Consider the following 25,585-nt stretch of genomic DNA (forward strand, 5'->3'; position numbering starts at 1 on the left):
TTATATATGACATATATGAAAAGGTATATACTATATATGTTATAAATATATGAAAAATATACTATGTATATTATAATATATATGAAAAATGTATATATACTATATATGTTATATATCATGTATGTATAGATAGATAGATATGTGTATGTTTGTCTTTTCTCTTTCTCACCCTTCTCCATGTTCTCATCAGGAGTTATGGTTTTTTTCCCAGCAGTTTTTGGATCTGTTCTCTGTTTGACAGTTTCCCTTATATTGCTTAGGGTATGATAGATGTAATTAATATTTTGCTTCAGGGGGGAAAAACGTTCTTTCTGAAGATAAGTTTTATGTTAATTTTCTCACTAAGTGTTAAATAAGTTATTGATGATCACACGCTATACTTATTCATTCATACTTGGAAGGAAACTGTGGGGATGCCCAGTTTTGTGACAATGTTGGGGAGAGATTCAGTGCTATGGGAGAAGTTTCTATATTGTCTCCATTTTTTCCTCTAGGCTGCTTTAAGAAACTTGGCCATACCAGTTTAAAAAAAAATCTTTTTTTTATTAAAGTCATGTATGGAATAAAGAAAAGAAACACATTTTTTCAGGAAAAATAAGTGCCATCCTGGCCATTTCCACTAAGTTGAAAGCCACCATCACAGCTGTTTTCAAAAGACTCTATTCCAGTAGGTTTTCTTTATGTTTGGGCCTTTCTGTTGAGTAGAACCAGAGTTTCCAGGTTCTAGGTTCTAACAGAAAATAGAAAAGGCTCAGAATGTTGGCAGCAAGCTGCAATGTTAATATTTCAGTTTTTTCAAGAAATGGATTTTTGTGAAGTGTAGAAGCCTCTGGAGACTGTTCCCAAAGCTGGCATTTGAAATGTTTAGGTAAGGTGCTCTAGTCAATCATTCAGCAATACTCTAGTATTAATTAAATCCTTTGCCCTCTACTTTGGCTACAAAGATAAAGTGAACCAGCGCCTTCCTTCTGGGAACATCCCACTTCTTTGGACCGTGATGCTTTCTGAAATGTTCTCCAGAATCTGGAATTTCCACATGAGCTATAGCTAAAAATGACTGATTTTTGTGCAAACAAAATTGAGTGACTGATTCACATAAATAGTTAATTAACTTTTAGCTTTATAATTTAAAGGGGTAATATTTTAAAGCTGCTTTTCACAGAATTTGGTGATCTGCGAGTAGGAAGAAATTTTGGGAGAATCCTGTACTTCCTGAATAATTGAAAACCTTTGATCTGATGAAATTTACTCTTTGAAAACTGGGACTGTTTCTCTTGTGTGCTACTCCTAGACCTTAGAATAGAGATTTTAATAAGTTATTGATGATTTATTAATCAGTTACCTAATGAGATCATTGGGTCCTCAGATCCTAGTTTTAGAGCTGAAAGAGACCTCAGAGGCCAGCTTCTTCATTTTTAGAGAGGAAGAACAAAGCACTGAGCAAAGGAAGTGACTTGCCCAGATTCACACAGCTGGTATTGCCACCGCTTGGCAACCAGAGTTTTTCTGGCATTGTTTATTACCTGAGCTATATATTACGTGATCCATACTGATGTAACTATGCCATAGTATCATTAATTAACTCAAACTGCTATTTGACTTGAGTTGTAATTTTCTTTTCTTTTTTGCTGAGGCAATTGGGGTTAAGTAACTTGCTCAGGGTCACACAGCTAGGGAGTGTTAAGTGTCTGAGGCTAGATTTGAACTCGGGTCCTCTGACTTCAGGGCTGATGCTCTTTCCACTGCACCACCTAGCTGCTCTTGAGTTGTTATTTTCAATGTTTTGGTTTTCAGGTCCCTTAAAATCCATATCTGTATATTTCTGTACTTACATGTACCAACAAACATGATTTTATCAATGCAGATACCAGCGCTTAGACCATAACTCTTTTATCATTTACTAGTTTGTTAGAGAGTTCCCTTAGGTAGAATGTTATATCCTCTCTGCTTTGTCCCTTCTTTCCCCCAACTGCCATCAGCCTTGAAATAAGCCTCTCTGAACCTGCAAAGCTGATCTTTGGACAGCAGTGTCCCCTTGGGTCCATACTCTAGACTCGTCCCATAAAGACTTTATAGAGGTGGTGATCTAACCGTGTTTCCATATCAGAGAAGTTCCTTTCTAGACCTACATCTTTCTCTAAAGATTTGGACTCTAGGGATTTAGGTTCCTGTCCATTGAGAGGAGCACAAAGCCCAGCTCCTTGTTTTTGTCATCTCCCATTTCTGAACCAAGCATCAAGACATGTTAGATTGACCAGTCTTATCGCAAGGTGCCAGTGACACAGTGCTGGGCTCAGAGTCAGACAGACTCCTCTTTCTGAGGTCTCTAGTCTCAGACACTCATTAGCTGTGCAGTCCTGGGTAAGTCCCTTCATCCTGTCTGCCTCAGTTTCCTCCTCTGCAAAATGAACTGGAGAAGGAAATGACAAACCACTCCAATGTCATGAAGAGTCAGACACAACTGAAAACCAACTCAGCACAAACATCCCTAGCTCATTGGGTTCTTGTTGATATTTTAATTTTTTCTAGTTTTTGGTCTGAATAACACTAACTTTTGTCTGTGTTTGAATACATCTTTAACAACCTTTACTCAAATACCCACAGGAATAAGAATAAACATGTGTTTCAGATAAATAGAGGATCAGATCTACTATGAAGTAGATTATTTTGTAACTTATTCATTAGTAAGTGCCTAATAAATGCTCATTGAATTGAATAAATGTGACTTAGAAAAACTTCTATCCTGTAGCAAAGCTGCCTTCTCCATTTTGAAGAAGTGAATAGTCATAAAGTGAATATAGGGGACCCAACTCAATCTTGGTTTCCAGTTTGTGTTCTATATATTCTGGGATATTTCTAAGCCATTTTAATTTATCTATTATTTATTTTATCTATTCATTATTCATCAGTAAGAAAATTAGGAAATAATTTTAGGAATTTTCTTAACGGTTGGAAGATAAATTTTAAAAATTTCTGAATAGAAGTTTCAGGTATGGTAAATATTCATTCAATCTTTTGTGGGGGTAGAAAATAGGGGGCAACTCTGTGTCCTTAGCCCTTTGGTTCTAATTTATTGTGCTTATGGATTTGTGTACGGAGGGCTTTTTGGAAACTTGTCTGTCCATTGATGGAAGGCCTTGATTGAATTGACATGGTTGTCGATGACAGCCATCGTACACCAACGACATGGAATCAGTGGTTATTTTCTCTGGAGTCTGCTGACCTTAGGACTGAATGGGTGCTAAGACATTGGTAGGCTGCAAATTTTCAGATATCTATTTTGGCATTAAGTCGACAAAATGAACAGGAGAAAAAAGATCCCCTATTTCAGAATTCAAGGAGAGCTGTTGCTTTTAAAGTCAGGAATTGCCACATGGTTGTTTTTCCTTCTGATATTTCAGGTATCCCTCGAGTTGTCCAGTGTAAATTCAGACTGCCCCTGAAATTGATTTGCTTGCCCAGTCCACCTTTCAAAATAGCGATTCACAAACTCACGATTGATACGAACAAGCCTCCTATCAGCCTCTCCAGCCTCTTCCCAGGTAGGCCTTTGAAAGGTTGTGTGTGTGTGTGTGTGTGTGTGTGTGTGTGTGTGTGTGTACATACGCGCGTGCGTCAGTAACATGAGAAATGTTAGGCATTTAAAATGGACTCCCCTTGTCGGTGAGTAATGAGGGGGTAATTATAAGATAATCAGCAAGTCAGCAAAGAAGAATGTTTCAAGGATTCCCCTCGCCCCGCTCCATTTTGCCTGGTCAAAGGTGTAGCTTATATCAACAAAGTAATAACATGTAGCTTTTAAGTTTGATTCAAAATATTTTAATCATTATTTTGCTTCGTCATTCAAAAATGAAAGCATCAAATGTGTCTTTAGAGATGGCAGGATTTCTTTGCCTGGAATGTAAATATTTATTATACATCTTTATTGTAGGTACATAAAATAACCCCCTTTTCTAAGTATACCCTTCTGCCCCAGGTGAGTAATCCTATAAATAGTTTCTCTTGGGCGGGCTGATCCTTGCAGCATTTGGAAAAAGAACATGTTCATTCTTTGGCTCCCGTTGTCTGCCGGCGCTTCCCCTCCACCCTTCCCTCCCCGAGGAACTGGGACAACTCTGGGACTCTCGGCGTGGGTGTGTGAGTACAGGAAAGTGTGTGACAGAACCCACGAGGTGCCAGGTCTTTTTTCCTAGGAACTCAGCTTAGCTAGTTCTGGGGCACCCCACGTATTTACTTTTTGGGGGAATAGTGTGGAATTAAAAAAAAAAAAGTGCTGATTTCCTCAGCCTTCATATGCTTCCTTAATAAATACAGCATTGCTGCCTCAGCAATGCAGCCTCACCTTGGCATTTGTGATAGGATTCAAAATACAAAATATCCTTCCTGACAAGATTTTAGAAATATTGTGGTAAGTTGAGATTTATGTAATTACTTAAGAGTACTGAAATTTTATTTTTGATTGTTTTGCAAGGTGTTTTCATAGCTCTTTTTTTTTTTAAATTCATTAATGCATTAGCTTACAAATATACTTTATTTCTGGTATTTGGTTTCTTAATTGTATTATTTTAGGGGAGAGAGGAGGTGCTTGTGTTTGCATGAATTGCTTTTGGAAGCTTTGTTTACTTTCTTTTTGGATAACTTGTGCCAAATTGGGACTCCTCGCCTCAGGTCAATCTGTGTAATTAATTTGAAAGTCAGTGTGATGACTGTGTCTGTATTCATTATTTATCATTAACAAGGAGTCCCTCATGCAGTCAGTCATTGTCTTTCTGGGGAAGTAGAGTTGGAAATTGAGTTGAATAAGATGTTAGAATTTGTTAGATGCTCAGGTGATTCGCTCTGGCCAACTGTGTTGTCTCGGGGGGCTTGATAAGTATATTTAAAGTGATGAGATCCAGGGACTGATTGTCTCAAAATGAGAAGAGGGAGGTAATGTTATAAAAGAGGCTCCATCTTTCAAGTTGAGCAGACCTGGTATGTTAAAGAAAGCGTTAATGAATCATTGTTTTCTGAGAGATAGGATTATGAAATATTCTAGGTCAGACTGAGGTCTTCTGGATGCTTAACAGCCGGTCCTCGGTGGGTGAGTGGTGGGGGTGGGATGCACTGTGGGTAGATCTCCCCCATGTTCCCCTGACTTGGGGGGATGTGCAACCAAGCCCAATGGGGCTTGGTGCACGTGCCCTTCCTGAGCTGTGTCAGTCAAGACCCCTGAAGTCTCAGTATTTATGGGACTCTGACTGCTTACACATTGTGACTGAAAAAATCTAGTGTGCCAGCTTGTTAAATCTCTCATTGGAACAGGCAACCCAGGGCCTGAGGTCCTTGCCATTGTCGAGCGGCGAGATCTTGGGGCTCTCTTTGGGGTTACCTGAAGCAATCCGATAAGTTCCCGGCTCGCCTCGGTGGCCTAATTAGGGGCAGCAATGACTGAAGGACATCTGGGTGTAGTCAACTTGAAATATCTTTAGAATGTTAAACAAGTTAAGCGATATCAAGGAGGTTGAGGCTTTCCCACTTTCTAGAGAAAGACAAAAGAAATGATTTCATTGTCTGGAACCTCTTTCCTGAGAGTTTTTGGCATATCACTTATGAAGGAGGTCATTTTCTTATTTAAAATCAACGAACAAAGAATTAGAAACACTGCACCCAATCATGTGCCTGTCCCTATGGAAGCTGGAACTCACTGGTCTTTTTTCCCCCCAGTGTTTACATGAATGAATACTGAACTTGGTTGAGTTGAACAAATACACTGGCCCAGTGCAGTAATGCCCAATAAAAGCCAACCAGTTAAAACTTCTACACATTTCAGTTGACACAAATTATATTTAGCTTGATCTCTCCTTTAGTCCTACTGATATGGAGAGATTTTTATGTCATCAGAACTTTAAGTCCCCACCGCCGGGGTCTGTTCGGATCAGATTCCTACCAGGGATTCCTCTTCCTCAGGATAGTCGTTCTCAGCTGCGAGGATGGAGACAACGTTGGTCAATGTGATTTAGCCAGAAAATGTTAGAAGGGGACTTCTTGAAGAAATTCAATTGCACTTATATTTACTGTGTATTATGACTGTGTATTGGGGATTACAGCTATGTTAGGGGACAGCGATAAGGAGAAAAAATGGACACAATTCTTGCCCTCAAGGACCTAGAAGTTAGAATGGCTAGAATGGACAACCCACGGATGAGTAAGGATTTCATAAACCACTCAGAGGAAGACCGGCTCAGGTAGTGGAGCTTTCCTGAGAAGGTCGCAGAGGATGAGGCAGTTTTTCCTTGGAGTTAGCCAGCAGTAAAATACCTGTCCCGGTCTGCTTTTCCTCCCAGGCTTTGCTGAGCAGCTGGATGACGATCAGGGGAACGTGATTGGCTTTCGCTTCATAACTGGCTCCCGCGTCACTCTCCTTGCATCAAAGACCTCTCGTAAGTAAAGCTAAATTGCCGATTCTCAGTCTCACAGAAGAAGAGTCTGAGTCTGGATGTGTTTTCTGGATAATGGGTGGGAAAGGCTAGAGTAGAGGAGGGAGCATGGGGTCCTAAAAAAGGCAAAAGTCGAACCAGACGCTGTGGGGTCACATCCTGGGTCTGCTGTTGGCCTGGTGGGTGACCTTGGCAAGACAGCCGATCTGGGTTTCTTCATCTTTAAAAGGGAAGTAGGGGGTAGGCAGAAAACTCCCCCTGGCTACCTCACCCCGCACCTTCCATCAGTGTTGCCTCCTGCAAACAGAATGGAATAGGAAGCTCCTTGAGGACAGGGATTCTCATGGCTTTGTATCTGTATCCCTAGTACTTGGTTCTTATTTAGTTGCTTAGTCGATGCTCATTCATTCATTCATCTCCAGTGTCTCTTCCAGCTCCAAGTTCTCTAGAGCCCAGTTCCTGGAGAGTTTAAAGGTGGGGAAAACATGTAGTATTCAGCCTTTTCAAGTGTTCTAATCCCTTCAAGAAGCCATATTCTCCCATGTCTCACTTAACTGCCAAGGCTACGTTTGGTAGGACAATTAAACTTGAGCAATAGTATTTAGGCTCAAAGGAACATCAAAATTTCCAGAAAAGACTTAGTGGGATCCAAAGGAGTTTGGTGAATGCTGCCTTGGCTCGGTTCCTTTTGCGGTTCTTCCTTCCCGTAGCACTTCCTTCTTTTCTTCCATTTTCTTGTTCTTTGGAATGATGGGATCACTTGTGCTCGCTAAGTGCTCTGTTGAAAACTTTTCTAAAAAAGGGCGGCAAAGTTGGTTTCCTATCCTATCTGTATGCTTCATTTCCCTTGGTAATGCTTTATGCAAGAGCTTTACCTTAGAATAAAGAAAGGAAAGAGAAAAATAGTTTATACATTGTGTGGATGGAAATTATTTTATTGATTACATGTATTATTTTGTTTTATGGGATAAAAACAAAATAAAATGATTTGTAGGACATTGGTGTTTCCATGGATATGGTCTCCATTGGACTAACCATCGGGATATTTGGAATGTTTAGATGAGTGACTAAACTGTTAATTTTTTCTCCGTATAACACAATAGAGATGATTAAGCTGAAGGATGAGAAAATCTCTCTCTTTGGGTCTACATACTCACTTCATCCTCTAAGAATAAAATTGAGTTTTATTGAAACTTTCTAATATGAAGAGTCTTTCCTCTAAACTCTGAAAAGTTTAGTTTGTCAACCCAGAGGGACTCAAGATGTTCAAGGAAAGCAGCGTCTTTTTACACAACAGACATTCATGGTCTTTATGAGCTTGGTGGGGCTTGAAAAGTCATCTGCCTCTAAAATCATACTTGATATTGTGGCCAAACTTTGAGGGAGACATGGCAATTTTGGTTCAATTTCCTGATTTACTCTGGACCCGGCCAAGCCGCCAACTGGTAACGCTGTGCTGTTTATTGTCTGAGGTATTGTATCCTTCAGGGAGCCAAATAGCTTTTTATTGCCAGCAAGTGATAGACTTTCTAATTTAATTGGAGCTTCTTACACGAACGTGAAAAAATCGAGGGAGAAGCATGGAGATCGTGTCTTTCAGCCAACAGACTACATTAGCCAAATTCCTCAAATTCTGTGTGCTGTTCCTAAGTCGAAGAAGCAAAGTCTGGCCTTAGTGTTCTCCAGCTCAACCAACTTGCTCACTCCCTGTGTTTCTAAAATAAAAAATAAACCTCATCAGCCTGGCATCGGAGGGTCCAACTGCGACTCCAGTTTTATTTCTTTTTGCTCTTTCTTCTGTCTTCCGAGATTCAGCCCAAATCTAGCTATTCGCCAGATTCTCACCACGGGCCTTCTCCTGTCCTCGGAGGATATGCCTTTCTTGCCCTAGGTTCCCAAACCCCAGCTATGGCCTTCACTGCTTGTGGTAGAAAAGGCTGGAGGTTGTAATTGGAGAAATAGCTTGTGGGGATGAGAAGAGCTTTGATCTTGGAGGGCAGAAGCTGTGGTTCAGGAGTCACAGTCTAAGAGATTTGATTTCCATATCCCTAAAATGGGGAGAGTGATGGCCAAGATGGGCCTTCCTTAAAAGGCCTTTAAGGCTTAAATTATGTTTGTAAAATGCTTTGCAAACAATAAACTAGTCGATAATGATCACCATCATCATCATCATTACACATTATAATACTAAAATTGGGAAATAATCATGAAATAAAGCAGTTTTATGGATGGAAGAGAAAAGGTTAATTATAGCATTTATCCATTTCTACCCAGGAAGGAGGAAGGGAAACCAGAGCTGACTTACAGGTGCTCATAGGCCAGGTGCCAGGCCCGGGCAGTGGGCCGCCTCATGGGATTCTCACAACAATGCAGGAGAGGCAGTTGCTTTTACCTCCTTTTTACATTGCAGGACTCTGAAGCCAACAGGTTAAGTGACTTGTCCCAGATGGGGGATAGAGCCCCGTGGGAGGACAGGGAGCTGGCCCCTTAACTTGGGCCAGTTTGTGGAGAACCTTGAATGCCCAACGCAGGAGTTGATATTAGGTCTCGGGGATAAGAAGGCACTGGAGCTGATTGAATGGACCTACTTCTGCTTTGGGAAGATCACTTGGACGGCTGAATAGGGGATCAGAGAGACCAGTTACACGTTACAGAAGGCCCGGCTGGTGACCTACTAGAAGGTGAAAGGACATACTGCTGATCCAAGAACCAAGCTCCCTCCTTGAGGAATGGCTCCTACAGGCCAGTGGGCTGGGCTGCAGCGGGGGGCTGCCTCTCAACTGGGCAGGGGAGGCTGGGGAGCTGGCCGGGCCGGGCCTGGCCTTGGAGCAGAGTGTGAGACACTGGCTAATACGGTTGGAAAAGGGAGATGAAGCCGCTGAGGAAGGTCACGAGCATCAAGCTGAGCTCTTGGTGGTTCAGGAGAAGGGGGTGTTGTGGCTTAGCAACATTTGAGAGGCATGGAGGTTTCTTGTATGTAACATTAATATTTATTGCTTTATATGAATCGTATACAAGGAGGGCTTTTCGATTAAGGTTGTGGTAGTGAGAATGGAAAGTGGATTTTGTCAGGATATGGTTGCCAAAATTTGAATGATTCAATGAGGAAGCCAAGGGAAATGGGGCTGTTGGATCTTGATCTGAATGGTCATTTTTTGAGGAATGGGGCAGGGTGATCTCACTGATAGAAACTAGGCAGGTGGGAGGAGGGATCAGGTGGTTCCTTAAAGATGGCAAGGTCAGTTCTGGATCTTGGGGCTTAAGCTGCCCCTGGGACATCTGGGCAGCTATCTCAGGACATCAAACTGGAAGATCAGGAGAAGCTTCGTCTTGAACAAAGCATTTTGTGGAATATTGCACGTTCTTACTACTCTCCCCTCAGTCATCCCCAGAGGCGCCCTCTTACTTCCAGGGTCAGATGGCTTCCCTCCTCCTCAAGCCTTCATCCTCCACTTACTGTGCAGCACGGTGACTGTGGCTTGCCGGCTGCTCCTCACACAGGGGCATCCCCATCTGGTCGTGCGCCTTCACACCGGGTGCTCCCTCGAGCTTCCAGCAGCCCCGGCCTTCCCCCTGAGCTTATTCTCCATTTACACTGTATCTGCCCTTGTGTCTCCCACAAGAGTGGGGGTACCTGCAGAGAAGGCTTTGTGACCCGGGTCTCTGGGCCTTGGCGACTGTTAACAGTTTGCTTACAAGTACAGGATGATGTGGAACCGTCTTCAAATGCACATTTTACTCCATTTTTACAAGTACTGTAGGTTCTGGGTTTGGGAAGCCAGAGATTGAATGCACACTTTACAGAGATGCAAACACACTCAGAAGTTAGAGGACGCATTTCCTTCCATTCCTCAAATTTAATCGATTCATTCAGCTGATATTCACCCAGTGCTAGAATGTCCAAGGGGCCATGCCGGGCCCCCTAAGGCATATGCACATTAGTAGGAAGGTGGTCCCTGTTCTCGAACTTAGTCTCTGAAGTAAACCCTATTGGCTCTGTGCCCGTAAGGGAAGGAGGGAGATTGCACAATGTCCTTCTGTGGTGACCATGTTTTGATGGAAGAGAGCTGGCGGTTACTTCGGAGGTTCATTCAGTCAACAAATACTCTTGGGCCCGTGCGTTCAGAGCCCTCCATCTCTGCTCCAGTTGTTCCGATTCTCCCAGCAGCTGAAGGTTAGGTAGCACTTTGTTGTTGTTCATTCTGACTCTGTGAGACCCTGCTCCATGCCTGTGATGGAGCAAAGAGAACGGCTTCCTTTCCCTTGTGTTCCCTCTCTCTAATAGGTGAACATGAGTATGGATGTTCTCTGTCTTTCCTCTCCAGCTCCAACTTTTAAATGAATGCGCTGCGGCCGCACTCAGGTAGTGCTTGAGTTGGTGGGAAGTGTGTGTTATCCAGGGTCACTTGGTGTCAATTGCTTATATTGATCCAGATTGTCCCCAGAGGAGATCTTTTTCTTTCTTTCTTTCTCTCTCTTTCTCTCTCTCTTTCTTTCTTTCTTTCTTTCTTTCTTTCTTTCTTTCTTTCTTTCTTTCTTTTCTCTTTCTTTCTTTCTTTCTTTCTATTTCTCTCTTTTTCTCTCTCTCTTTCTTTCTTTCTTTCTTTCTTCTTTCTTTCTTTCTTCTCTCTCTCTTTTTCTTTCTCTCTCTCTTTCTCTCTCTTCTTTCTTTCTCTCTCTCTCTTTCTTTTCTTTATCTCTTTCTTTCTTTCTTTCTCTCTTTTTCTTTTCTTTTCTTTGTCTCTCTCTTTCTTTCTTTCTCTCTTTCTCTCTCTCTTCTTTCTTTCTTCTCTCTCTCTCTCTCTCTCTCTCTCTCTCTCTCTCTCTCTCTCTCTCTCCCTCTTTCCCCCCTCTCTCTTTTTCTTTCTTTTCTCTCTCTCTGTCTCTCTCTATTTATTTATTTTTGTTGAGGCAGTTGGGGTTAAATGACTTGTCCAGGATCACACAGTGGTTTTATTTTTACAAATATTTCTAAGAGTCTGTATTATACCTCCTCTTACTTGGTGGGCCTCTGTCACAAGTTGCTCAGTAAATGGAAGCTGCCTCTGTAGCATCTGGGGACTGCCCACCTTTGGGAGCCATGTTGTATAATGGAAGCAGGAAACAGTTATCAAGCCATAGAAATTTTTACATAAAATCAATGGAAATTGGAGCTGTTTTGAAAAACTCTTACCTCTGCAGGCTGGAAAACTTTTGCTAATTTAGTTTCATCACCCAAACTTTAGATGAACAACTGATGACTAATGGGCACTTCTCTCTCCTTCTTTGGCTGCTGTTTTGACAGAACGGTATCGAATCCAGAGTGAACAGTTTGAAGACCTTTGGCTTATTACCAAGGAGCTCACTCTTCGTCTTCAGGAGCACTTTGAAAAACAGGGAATCAAAGATTTCACTTGTTCTTTCTCAGGGTGTATTCCTCTGCAAGAATATTTTGACCTAATTGACCAGCATTTTGAGGTATGTCTGATAATGTAAATTATTATTATAATCATAGTGTTCCTTCTCTTGTATGTGAATATTCTTCTATCTTACCTCATTTTTATCCGAGGTGTACCTTGAATTATCTTTCCAATAGGAATGGCGTATTTATGCTGACCTTCCATCTGCCTAATTTCCCTAAGACTAATGAGCCATATTTATGAGACTAGAAGAATGAGTTGCAGCTTAGGGGCAGCTGGGTGGTGCAGTGGATAGATTGCTAGGTCCAGAGTCATCTTCATGAGATCATATCTGACCTCGGACACTTCCTAACTCTGTGACTCTGGACAAATCACTTAATCCTGTTTGCCTCAGTTTCCTTACCTGTAAAATGAATTGGGGAAGGAATGGAAAACTGCTCCAGGAGCTCCACCAAGAAAACCCCAAATGGGGTCATGAAAAGTCAGTCATGGCTGAAAATCGATTCAGCAAAGTTGGAAGTGGACCGGGCATGGAAGCGAGTAACTTAATTGGTCCATGACTTCAAGTCCAGGACTTTTTAGCATAGGACTCTAAATTAATGACTTGAAATCTGTCTAAAGTTTGTGGGCTTCAAGCTAAGGATCCCCAGACTAGAGGAAATGGGCTTGATAGTTTTGGACAAACAGACCAGAAGTTACATGTGGTCATTAATTTCTCAAAGTACACCTCGATAGCTTAGACATCTATTCCAAACAGGCTTCCAGGATTGGACATTCCTCTTTTTGGCTTTACCTGCAGAGCAGCAAATACTTGGAAAAAGGCGCTTGTAATGTTCTGCTTCAGATTCCTTTGGAATTCCTTGGAGCCATAGCTCCACTTCCCGTGTCATATAAAAAATCCTCTGCTTGGCATTCAATGCCCAAGTCTCCTCCTCTCTTTCCAAGCCTCCAGTACCTTCCTTCCCAACACGTGCTCTTCCATCCAGTGAGCCTGACCTTCTGGTGGGGCCATGAACAAGACCTTCCATTTTGCAGCTCCCAACATTCTCTCTGGCTGGAATGCTCTCTCTCCTCTGCCTCCTGGCTTCCTTTTAAGTCCCGACTAAAATCTCTTCTTCCACAGGAAGCCTTTCCCCAGTCCTCTTAGTATTTGTTCCTTCCCTCTATTTATTATTTTCTATTGTATATCTATTGATATAGATACATTTACATATCTGTCTGTCTTTCCTCCATCCATCCATCCATCCATCTTGTTTGTATACATTTGTTTGTTTTCTCCCCCACTGGATTCTAAGCTCAGTGAGGGTCGGGGCTGGCTTTTCTCTCTTTTTGTATAGTTTCGATACATAGTAGGTTCTTTAAAAGAGTTTATGACTAACTGATTAACATCTAGTAAATAATATAGGAATCAGATTGGCTAATTTTATTTTGAGGAAAGTGAGATTAAAAAGGGAAAGAGATGAATTTTCTTATTTGGCTTATAATTGGTTTCAAGGGCAATTCCCAAATGGAAGTGACAAAAGTGATTTGTTGAATGTCAATATTATTACGCGGAATGTCTAGGCTGTCAAGGTGACTGCTTGGTAATAGGCTTTTTCATATATTAAAGTCTTCACGTGTGAAAAATCAATCATGTTACTTTATGTGCCTGTCTTATATATTTAAAAATAATTAACTTCACCAAATGTTTAATACCTTATAAATATATTCTGCATCTCAGGGCAATATTTAGGGTGCCTAAATTAGAATCAATTCCAAATAGCAACAAACATATTAATATTAAACCATTTGAGATAAAATAACCGTCCTCTCATGGTACCTCCATTTCACTATAAAGCTCCGTGAGGGCAGGGACTGTCCCTTTTATCTTTTTCTATCTGGTGCTGAGGGCAGTGCTTGGCTTCCTACTCAATGCTCTTTGGGTGATTGACTAAATATGCACGTCTTTGGTTCTAAGATCTGGCCAAAAAATGGCACTAAGTTAATCTCCTCAGAACCCAATAGCCTAGTATGTTTTTTTTAAAGATATTGATGTTCACTTCTACAAAATAACATTCAAGTGGGCCATAAAAGGGAAGTTTCAGTCACATTTCGCTTTAGTCTTCAAGCGTTCAGAATTAAAGTAAGAATTTCTGTACAGAATAAATGCATAATTCTGTACAGCATCAGGTCCTTGGAGACTAAAGAGCATGTAAAAAGATTTTTTTGGACTTTTGGCAGTTTTGTGAGGAAGGGAAATTCAGCAAAGATCAGTATATTTTTATGCCAAATGCTTTCAATTTTGGGGTGTCTGATATGTATGATGCATGACGTATAAAAATGGCCTATTGTAAATTACATTTTTCATTTATTTCCCTCTTTGAGCCTGTTTTCGGTGAGATGAATTTAGGATTTCATTGATATAGGGTAAAAACTCTCTCTCCCCACGCAGACTTGTAATTTGCAGTCTAGCCTGTGTCTGGGGAGCTCAGAGATCTGGGGACTTGTCCATGGTCAGACAGCAGCCGGATACCGACTATGGCGTGCTGCCTGGCCTGTTCTGTTTCATGATAATTGTAGTCAGATCACTGTAGTCCTTCAAACAGTCCTGTAATTCAAATTTTTTTTATTAACAATAGAAACTGCTAGTTAATCGCCTCCTACGAGGTGCCTTTGGAGGAGACACTTAGGCAGCTTTACTAGCAGCAGGTCAGCTACCTCCTGTGTCCGGCATCCTCACTGGGGAAAGCTCACAGTTTTCATTTTTTTCATTTACAATGTACCCATGTCATTTGCCTGAATGTCCTCCTTTTATGTTCTATGTGTAAGTGATAAGAAAATACTCATATACAATTAAAACTATATTAAAAAAAACCCATTGTCCTTTTCCCACACACATATCTCCCTTTCCCAAGACCCATTTCTTTATTTGCTATTGGGTAACTTCACACTCTCTCTGACTTCTGCTAATACCATTTAGTCATCTTTGGGAGTTATTGAAATGGAAAGATTTTCTTCTTTATTGCTTTTTATAAGAAACAAGTGCCTCTCTCTCCAGTTCAGTTTTTCCACTGGTTGGCTGCATTTTGCAGTTGTTGCATTTCCATAAAGTTGCTGGATCGATGAATTCTCGAGGTGCATTGTCTCAGTTCAAAAACGATTTCCTTCGACTTGTTCTGCTGCCCATGGAAGCTCTTTTTACCAGAATGCCCCCTGGGTCACGGGGCATCCTCCGATTTATCAAGAGAAGGGAAAATATTTTTGTTGATAATAAGCTGTTGTTGTTTGGGGGCCAAACAGAACAAGCTGAATCCTCCTCCCACCCGGTGATACATCTGGGATATGTTGATGGTCATCACCTGTCCCACCACACACTTCTTCTCTAGGCTAAACATTCACTCTTGCTGTTGTTCAGCCATTTCCCAGTTCCGTCTGACTCTTCCTGACTCCGTGTGGGGTTTTCTTGGCAGAGATACCAGACGAGTTGGCCATTTCCTTCTCTGGCTTATTTTACAGATGAGGAAACTGAGGCACACAGAGTGACGTAACTGGTGTAGGGTCACTCAGTTACTAGGTGAGGCCAGATTTGACCTCGGAGAGAGGAGTTTTCCTAACTCCAAGCCTGGCTCTCTGTACACTACGGTGCCCTGTGGCTCTGCTCTACCCCAGACCCCGTGCTTGCCCATCTCTCTGGCCAATCAGAAATACTTATTTGAAATGTCTGTCTGCTGTCCCCTGCTCTGCTCCATAGGCCTTCTTCGTCCTTGTCCTTGCGTGTGGCAGATCTATTTTGAATGACTGTTGACGGCAGCTGCCTTTGCTCTTGGGTTTTTGATAGGATAGCTTCTCCACACTGTCAGAAGCTTTAATGGAAGACCATGTCTGCCCTGTGGACATTTCTACCCTGAGCTGATGCTCAGGGAATGACTGAACTAGATCCAGGTAGTGTCTGTCATGGAATGGGAGGGACTGCTTTTGAAGAGTGCTTTGAGGCCCACTTTACTCTGTTGAGAAAGATTCTTAGTTGTAGTCAAAGTTTTCTTCCCACCAAAAAGATCAAAAAAGGTCTTTCTTTCTTTTTTTTTTTTTTGCTAAGGCAATTAGGGTTAAGTGATTTGCCCAGGGTCACACAACCAGGAAGTGTTAAGTGTCCAGATTTGAACTCAGGTCCTCCTGACTTTGGGGCTGGTGCTAGGTATTTCATTTCTAATGGTCCATAGCCTCTTTGGAGGATAAAGCAAGTGGTTGGATTGCTGGATCAAAATGAACAATTTTCTAACTCCATTTTTCTTTGTGTGCCGAATTTATGCTTTTCCCCCCAAAACTTTTAGTTTGAAAGTTTAATTTAGATGTTAGTTTAGTTTAGATTTTAGCTGAAAAGTCGCAGCTCCTGATTGGCAGTTAAGTGGGCCTGGTTTTCTATAGCTGTGTCAGCATCGACTTTCTCTATTTTTTCACTTCTTGGCTAATTTGATGGTTGTGAAGTGGTTGTTTTAAAGGCATTTCTCTGGTTAATAGCAAGTGTGAGCTCTTTTTCAGATGTGTTCATGTTTTTCCTTTGGAAAGGTCTTTCTTCATCTCCTTTGATCACCACCTATTGAAGGTTGGCTCCTGATCATATCAATCTGTGTCTATTTCCATTTCCCTCCAGGTTTTGATGTCAAGACTTTTTTCCAGGAGCTTTTCTTGGAAAATTCCCCTCCAGTCCCTCTCTTTTCTTTTATGAATAAGTTTTGTTAATTTCCTTTTGTTATTATTATTTTTTTTACCTCACAGTCTTTCCGACACAGACGTCCCCTTCACTCCTACTGATCCTTCCCATCTCATTGATCTTTTCTTCTCACTTCAGCTAGGTTGATTTTATTTGTATAAAAGCTTTTTATTTTCTATAACAACATTATCTTTTATAATTCTCTCTTGTGATGCTGGTAGTTACAAATCCATTCACTTTCTAGTTGTGAAAAATAGAGTCCTTTATTCTCTCCTAGTTGATTACGATGTGACTTTATATGACAAGTCATTTTCATTTTGCTGATAGGATAATTTGTAGAGAGAGGATATATGCCTTTTCCCCTATGCTCTTACTCATCCATTAGTTATAGCATGAAATGGATTTTTCAATTTATGCTTACATTCATAAACATTCTGATGACACATGGTTAGTTTTCCTATACATTCAGTACATTAATTCTTAAAAGATGAACGTTTTCATCAGCTGTCTAGACATATTGTCCACACATACATACACCACACACACACACACACACACACACACACACACACGATATGCCTCAAATGGGGATTTCATGCTTTATATTTACTTTGTGAAATAATAGCAACCTTCCTTTGCAGATATTTTCATTTGTGTATTATCTTGATTATTTTAATTTTCTTTATTAAAACTTTTATTTTTTAAAACGTATGCCTGGATAATTCTTCGACATTAACCCTTGCAAAACGTTGTGTTCCAATCCCCTCCCCTTTCCCCACCTCCTCCCCTAGATGGCAAATAATCCAATATATGTTAAACATGGTAGAAATATATGTTAAGCCCAATATATGCAGATATAGTTATACAATCTTGCTGCACAAGAAAAGTCAAATCAAACCAAAAAAAGAGAGAGAGAAACAAAATAAAATATAAGCAAATGGTTATTTTTAATTTTCAACAGTAACTACGATGAGAAATGCTTTAAAAGAATAGTGAATCTCAAGCTCAAAAGCCTTTCTGTAGCACCTGCTCTGTGCTAGACATGAATTCATTAGTAGGCTGCTGGGCCATCTCCAATTTTCATCCTAAACGTGTGTAGCGCAGCAGAGGGTCTTTGTGGGCCAGTTAATTAGAATTTTGGACATTTTTCCATTTTAGCTCCGATTGAATGGAGAAAAAGTGGAAGAACTGCTCTCTGAAAGAGCCATCCAGTTCCGAGCCATAGAGCGCCGGCTGCTGACCAGGTTCAAAGATAAGAACCCGGCCCCTCTCCAGCATCTGGACACCCTGTTGGACGGCACGTACAAGCAGGTCAGTGCACTCGTAGTTGTTTTTTCCCGGGATGCTGGAGGTGGGATTCAGCGTGGGGGTTTGCTCCAGGACGGTCAGCAGCATAAACTTTCTCTGGCTGGAGCTCAGAAGTGTTTGGGGGCTTCCCGTCATCGCTACCCCCGGCTTGTTCACTGGCTCATCAGGATGAGATATGAGGGCTGGGTTTCATCTTGACCCGATGCTGGACTTGGTGGAGACATCCCTTCCTTTCTCCCTGTTCTTGAGGCTCCCAGGTGAGTGCCATAGACCCTGTTTGGTTTTCAGGGAGGCTGTGATTGAAATGAAGGCCTCCTCCTCAGACTCCCTGAGGGCTTGATCTTGGGATGGATGCCTCAGGGATGGGATCCTGTATCAGAGAGCCCCCAACATGCTCTGCGTGATGCTTCTCATTCGGGGAGCTCACTGGGGCTGCTGTGGTGCAGTCTGCTTCCGTGTCCCGACCAGACAAGTAAGTAGTTTTCCAAAGCTTTAAAATGGATCTCTTATTTGCTTACCCAGAACATACAATTAACCAGATGATACCAGACAGACCGAAGGACTCCAGAAAACTTTCTAATCATCAAAAAGTGACTTTCTGTGCCTTTTTACCTTTACTGTGGCAATTCTGCTAGGCTTTATTTATCCTGGGCTTTTTCTCGCTTAGTGTAGCAATTGCACACGGTGTCTCTGACTAAGCTCCTAGAAGGTACGATGTCACAAGTGCACCTGCTCTGGTAGTTGGGAGCCCGCCAAGCAAATTCTCTAGTCTCAGGGACCTGTGGCCCAGTGAAGAATGTGGGTTCTGGGGGTAGAAGGGAAGGAGCCGTCAGGGCTGTTCTCCGCTTGGCCCTCAGTGCTTCTCTGTCTTTCCTCTCTGGAGCTGGCTCTCTAAAGAAGCCTCAGAAGGTCCTGAATGGAGCGGCTCAGAATTGGCTGTTTGTCCCACGCCCAGGGGTTGCTGTGGATTCTGGATGCTCACTCTGGTCCTCAGTCCAGAAGTAACAGGGTGTTGAGGGACAGGTCAATTCTCCGAGAGCCCCCACAGCTGTGGATCATAACATCTGAAGGAGTTGCAGGGCAGCCTCTGCTGACACATGTGTTGCAGACTGGGAATGAGAAGTTGGAGGCAGAGGGAAGAGGAGGGAGGTCAGACCTCACAATGGGCACTCAGAGAGGTCAGAGAACAGCAACTGCCTCTCGGTCTCCCTGTATCATCCTCTCACAAGAGGAGATCCATTCTGGGTTGGATCTCCAGCAGCCACTGACGGGTGGCTCCTGTGTATTCCAACAACTAGGGGATCTTAAAAGATTTCATGACACCCGGCTCAGTCATTGGAAATGTCCTTTCCCAAGGGATTGCTGCCTCATCCTTAATACTACATATCTTTGGATTAATCATAGGATCAGTTATGATTTTAATGAAATTTGATGAGACTTTGACTCTAGACATATCCTGATCACCCACATCAGTGAGATCTTAGATCCACTGAAGATCGACTTTCTGTTTGACTTTCAGTTTTCATTCAGTTCTTTATTTGGTAAGATTTCCTTTCATATCTTTTATGAATTAAAGTTCAATGTTTGTGCCTTACAATTTTTTTCAATTAACAAACATTTATTTTCTCTTTATCCTATCGTGGAAAATGAAACATGTTAGATGGACCGTGGGAAAATAGGGCCACTAATGAATCGTTAGTGGAGCTGTGAATTGGGGGGGGGCCTGTGCCAGAAAACAGTTTGGAACTAAGCTCACAAGGTTTCTAAGCTGAGCGTACCCTTTGATTCACCAGTGTCGCTACTAAGTCTGGGCCCCAAAGAGATCAAAGAGAGAGGAAAATGGTAATAAACCCCACTTTACTCGTATGTAAAAAATATTTGTAGGGGTAGAAGAAACTAAGGGGGTGTCTGTCACTTGGGAAATGGATGAATGAAATTTATTAGTTTTATGTTAATCTTTAATATGTAGTAGTTTCAAAATCACAAATAAGAAAGGTAAAACTTTCTCTTTTTAATCATTAACTTGGGATATTGAAACAATCTACAAAATTAATTTAGGAAAAACATGAATTTTGCAAATTGTTTGAAGTGTAAATTCATAATATGTTTCAGGCTCCTGTTAAATTACAGAGTCAGTTAAGGCTTCTGGAGTCCATTTGTTTTATCCCACTTAGTAGAATTGTATATGCTGGAGAAGCCAGGGTGAGAACTCCTTTGTGGGATGTCGTAGGGCCTGGGCAGTTCCGCGTGGTCTCCAGTGGCAGAAGGAGCAGGAGTGGGCAAGATTCCCAGAGATGCTTTCCAGCTTTGCCTGAAATGGGGACTTGTCCCAAAGCATAATGGCCCCTTGGGCCATGGTGATCTCCCCTTCAGTGGAGGGCTTCGAGAAAAGACTGGCTGACCATGTACAAGGAGGTTGTAGAGGAATGCTTTCATGAGTCTAGGTTGTTCTAGACGGCCACGGAAGAGGGCTCTCCCAACTCAGAAGTACCCTGGTTTTCCATTTTTGAGAGTAACAATAGTACTTAAGAGTAGAAAATTATTAAACTCTCCTCCTACCTCCCGCCCCCTCCCATTTTTTAAGGAAACAATGACTTTAGAGGCAGGAGGCTTTTAAAATTTGTATCATGTTGCTGTCTTTGGGGAAAGGTGATTGAACTTGTGGAATATTCATTTCTCTATAATATTAACCATTTTATATAATGTGATATTGAGAGACAACATGGTGTCTTGAATGCAGAACAGGGTTCTGAGTCAGGACCTCCTGCTTCTGGGGCACCTGGAAGGTCACCCGAGGGAGGGGCAGCGCCATTGGCCCGGGTCATTCTCAAAAGCCCAAATGGTAGGAAGTGCTGATTTCTGTTTGAACAGAAAATCCCTTATTATAAGCTCCTGACACTGGTGAAATCCCAGATCTGCTTAAAAAAACCAAACAACTCCCCCCGTCCCCCCACAAGCTGGCCCTCTCTTTCCAAGGCGATGCTGCCCTGACCTTGACTGCCATTCTAATTGTCCCTCTCGGAGGGTGCTCCTGGTGGTCACTGGGGACTTCCGTAGCCCCCCGGGCACTGCCACTTATCCCTCTCTCTCCTGACAGCCGTGGTCCAGCGAGCAGATGGGTCTGTTGTGTTGTATTAGGACCAGAATCAAAGGCTACAGAACAATTGATTGCATTCGTTGTTCTAGTTCCTATTGAGGACACGGAATCTAATTCAGTTAAATGTGGTTTGTGATCATTGTACCGCTAGACCCCCTCCTGGAGGCTGTGGTCTGAGACCCAGCACCTTCACTCTTGGACCTTAAAATCTAGGGTTGGTCCCGGCTAGTGATGGGGGAGGTGAACATGCGTGGGATGCTGTGCTGGGGCAGAGAGGGCTGAGTGGGAGGGACCGGGAAAGACCCAATGCTAATGCTGTCCTCGTGCCTGCGGCGTGGGCTCAGAGAGATGCCCAGACTGCCCAGTGCCCCCTGCCCTGTGGGCGGACTGCCCGATGCCCCCTGCCCTGCGGGTGGACTGCTCCAAAGTTGAGGTAACACTTAGGGAGAGCTCCCCAAGGAGCAAGGGGGTGGAGGTTGGAGAATGGTCATCCTCAATATTAGACAAAGTGACACATTTTTTGTTTGTTTTTGCATTTTAATTTTTATTTTTTATACTGCAGCATAAAATATTCAGAGAGGAGAATGAGAAGTACTTGTTAAGCATTTACCATGTGCTGGGCGCCGGGTTAAGTTCTGAAAGTCAAAGTTCAAGCAGTAAGACAGGCCTGGCCCCCCGACCCTCAAGTTCTAAGAGGGGAGAGGTGGCCGGGGTGGGGATGTTCTGGACCAAGCTGGGCTAGTGATGTAAAGTCAGAGAGTAGTTGATGAAAGTGCTTTTCTTCGTGTGGTTGTGAGGGCTAAAGTTCTGTTCTTAGAGCTGGAAAAAGTGTGTGTGTGTGTGTGAATGTGAATGTGAATGTGCAAGAGCACCCCCGGGTGTACTTTTCCCCTTTGAAGCTGCTTTTCACTACCCTGACTGACCTTCCTCTCCATCTCCACCCTAAGAGATTTTATCGTACTTTATGGCTGAGCTCAAACACAGCCTTCTTCAAGGGGGTTTCCTAATTTACCCTCCTCCCACATTGACACAGGGGTACAGTGAGGGCCTGACTCGGGGCTTTGGCCCTCGTCGCTCCCCTTCCCTGAGCTCAGGCGCTCGGCTGGCAGGGCCAGCCACAGAATGAGGGTGATGAGCATGTGGGTCGGGCCTCCTGATTTTTGTGGTGCTTTTCTGGCCCTGTCTCTTTAACCCTTTGTTCCCTGGTTCCATGCCCAGGACGTGATGGGGCCAGAAAGCCGAGCTCTGGACAGCTGAGGCGGACGTTTGCTTGGGGGTCCGTACCCACCTGGCTGTGTTTGTTCTTTATGGTTTTCCCCAAGAGGACCCTAAACCGTGCTTTTAACTAGCGGCTGTCGCTGTTGCTGAAAAGCCATGTTGTATTCCTGTGGTATCGCCTTTGGCTGCCATGTCTTTCCATGTGGCGAGAAGACCATTGAATGTTTGCTAAATGAAGTGGGTTTCCCCCCACATCATGACAACTCTTTTCCATTGGTTAAATTTCTCTGGGAAATGGTGGCTATCAGGAACACTGTTCTTGCGTTCATTAATTTCTCATTTAAAACAGTTGCCAGCTTGTTTAAATGACCTCCAGTCTCTTCCCATCTGTACCTGTCTCACTGTGTGTTGCTTTTGACCTTGGCCCTACCCAGAGGCTGATGTGGCTGCAGATGAACAGCTAATCCTGAAGTCAATCCCATCCACTTAACTAGTCATTTCTCAGCTCGTGCTTCTGTTCCTGCCATGCTCAATGTCTCCTGACTCACTGGTGGAAGAAAGTACGTTGGAAGCTAAGCTGTCTACAAGACTTGGGCCTCTTTAGCTTCCTAATTAATTCTGAGCCATATTTTCTGACATAAGAGCTTAGAGTCAAGGGACCTTCGAGGTCAGCTCCCTCATTTTATATGTGAAGAAACAGAGATGCAGGTCACATAGAACCAGGATCCAGCCTTGGTCCTCCTTGTCCGAGGACCTTTTCTGGTCCCTGACCTTCATGTGGAAGCTGCGGGGTGGCAGTGCATTCACGCAGCCTTCGGAGGAATTTGCCTCATTGGGGTCTTTGTAGAACTCTTTTCTTAGTCTTCTCTGGCAGATTAGCACCAGTGGATTGGATCGCAAGCGAAATGTCCTTATTTTCAGGTCCATTTACTCTTGTATTTCATTAACACAACCAAGGAGGATGGCCCTTTGAAATTCAGTTCAATTCAGTAATTTGTGCCTGTTATAGTTCTGGAGATTCAAATTTAAAAAATGAGATTCTCTGCTTCAAGGGACTTCTGGTCCACTGTGGGAAAGAAGATGTATTAACACGGGTAAATAGTAATGTTGGGGAAAAGGAATACTGGCAGTTGCAGAGTCCAGGAAGGCCTTGTGGAGTCAGAGGCAGCTAGCTGAAGGCCGTGGGTAGGTAGTGAAGTCCCACTGCTAACTGTGTTCCCCTTAACTATAGCTTCTTTTCATCCTCTGGTTTTATTTTTCATAAGAATGTCATTAAGATGGAGTTGAATTCCTTTAGTAGGGCATAGACTTTTTGGTATTTGGCCAAAGAAATCAAATTAAGAGTACCAGCAATTAAATTAATTTTTGTAGACAGTCTGTGTTTCTTTCGGGTGTTTTCCAAATTTATTAGTTATTTTAACCTTCTTTTCTTTTCAGATTTTGAATTCCAAGTCCCTTCCCTCCCACCCACCTCCCACGCAACAAGAAAGCAAGTAAATTGACATCAATTAATTATGCACATGAAATCATGCAAAACATATTTCCATATCAGCCATATTGCAAAAAACAAAAAGAAAAACAATAAAGAAGGCAAGAAAATTATACTTTAATTTGAGCTTGGAGTTCTGAAGGTAGATAGTAGTTTTTCATCTTGAACCATTTGGAATTGTTTTGGATTGTTGTATTGATCAGAATGGCCAAGCCTTTCAAGTTTGTCATCGTTACAATCTTGCTGTTACTCCTGGTTCATCTTAAGGCAAAGTATTATAAGCAATAATTTTTATATTATGTAATTTATAGTTAATAATAATATATATTTATCCATAACACAAGAGTATTCCATCACAATCATATACTGTAACTTGTTCAGCCATTTCCCAACTGATGAGCATCTCCATAGTTTCCAATTATTTTCTGCCACAAAAAGAGTGGCTTTAAATACTTTTGTACATGTAAGCCCTTTTCATTTTTCTTTGATCTCTTTGGGAAATGGACTTGGTAGTGGTATTTCTTGGTCAAAGATGACACACAGTTTTATACCCTTTTGGCCATAGTTCTGAATTCTGCTGCAGATGGTTGAAACGTTTCATGTTACTAACCATGTACTAATGTGCCTATTCTTCCACATCTCTCAAGAATTGATCATTTCTGATTATCAGGTGGCACCTCAGAATTGTTGTAATTTGTATTACTCTAATGAGTTGTAACTTAGGACATTTTTAATATGATGAATAACTTTGATTTCTTCTGCCTAAAAATGCCATTTCTTATCCTTTGTCCTTCTTATCAATTGGGAATGCTCTTGTTTTTGTACATTTGACTTAGTTTCCTACATATTTGAGAAATGAGACTTTTAAACAGAAAAACTTGCTGTTTTTGATATTACTTCATTGTTCCTGGAACTTTTTAAGCACAATATAGTTTCTTTCCATGATTATGGTTTTTAATTAGGTCTATTTTTGTTTGCCTATGATCATGGTTGCACCTTGCCTTTTCAACTAAAATTGAAGCATAATAAATTCTGATCCAGCCTTTTATTTCATCTCTCTGTGTGTCTTTCTGTTTCAAGTGTGCTTCTTGTAGGCATCATATTGTTAGATTCTAGTTTCTAATCCATTCTGCTATCTGCTTCCCTTTTACGAGCGCGCGCATTCCATTCACATTTAGTTATGATTACTGTAGCTTTCTCTTCATCTCATTTTTTTCTGTTTAGTCTTGTTTCTCTCTTTTTATCCTGTTCCTCCTTAAAAGTCTATATTACTTTTGACCACTGTCTTCCCTAAAGTACTCTCCTTTTTGTCACTGTTCCCCTATTCCCATCCTGAGCTCCCATGCTTTTTTTCTCTTATTTCCCTATTGGATAAGATAGATTTCTGTACTCAATTGAGTTTCTATATGTATTCTTCACTCTTTGACCAAATTCTGATGAGAGTGAGGTTCAAGCACTGCCCTTCATTTTCCTTTCCTAGGTAAAAGCTCTTCCTTGAGTGCTTATTTTATGTGAGAAAAATTTCTGTATTCTACCTCTACCTTTCTCCTTCTCACAGTGCAGTCCTCTTTCTCATCTCTTCATTTTTTTGGAGATCATCTCAACATAATTGACTCATCCCATGCCTTCTATCCATGTAAATGCCTTTTTAATTTCCCTAATAATAAAAAGTTCTTAGGAGTTCATGTGTCATCATCTCATATAGGAATGTCAACAGTTTAACTTTATTGAACCCCTTATGATTACTCTTTCATGTTTACCTTTTTATGCTTCTTTTGAGTCTTGTGTTTAAATATCAAATTTTCTGTTCTGCTCTGATCTTTTCATCAGAATTGCTGGAGAGTCCTCTATTTCATAGTATGTCCATTTTTCCTCCTGAAGGATTATATTCAATTTTTAATTCTAGCTCTTTTGCCTTTCTGAATAATAAGCCCTCAGCTTTTTTCACATGGAAATCGTTAAATC

The 25,585-nt window shown here is 41.9% G+C and overlaps 1 protein-coding gene across 1 annotated transcript in view; it reads left to right on the forward strand.

The window, feature by feature from the left end:
* The window catches only part of BBS9 (Bardet-Biedl syndrome 9), a 201,979-nt gene that overhangs the window by 26,360 nt on the left and 150,034 nt on the right, over positions 1-25,585 (forward strand). The window contains exons 8-11 of the mRNA XM_051970279.1: positions 3,402-3,542; positions 6,327-6,422; positions 11,704-11,876; positions 17,667-17,819. Of these exons, the coding sequence (XP_051826239.1) occupies positions 3,402-3,542; positions 6,327-6,422; positions 11,704-11,876; positions 17,667-17,819 (563 nt within the window). The remainder of the gene's footprint in view (positions 1-3,401; positions 3,543-6,326; positions 6,423-11,703; positions 11,877-17,666; positions 17,820-25,585) is intronic.

This window comes from Antechinus flavipes, chromosome 1, assembly GCF_016432865.1.
Source record: "Antechinus flavipes isolate AdamAnt ecotype Samford, QLD, Australia chromosome 1, AdamAnt_v2, whole genome shotgun sequence".
In the NCBI taxonomy this organism is placed as follows: Eukaryota; Metazoa; Chordata; class Mammalia; order Dasyuromorphia; family Dasyuridae; genus Antechinus; species Antechinus flavipes.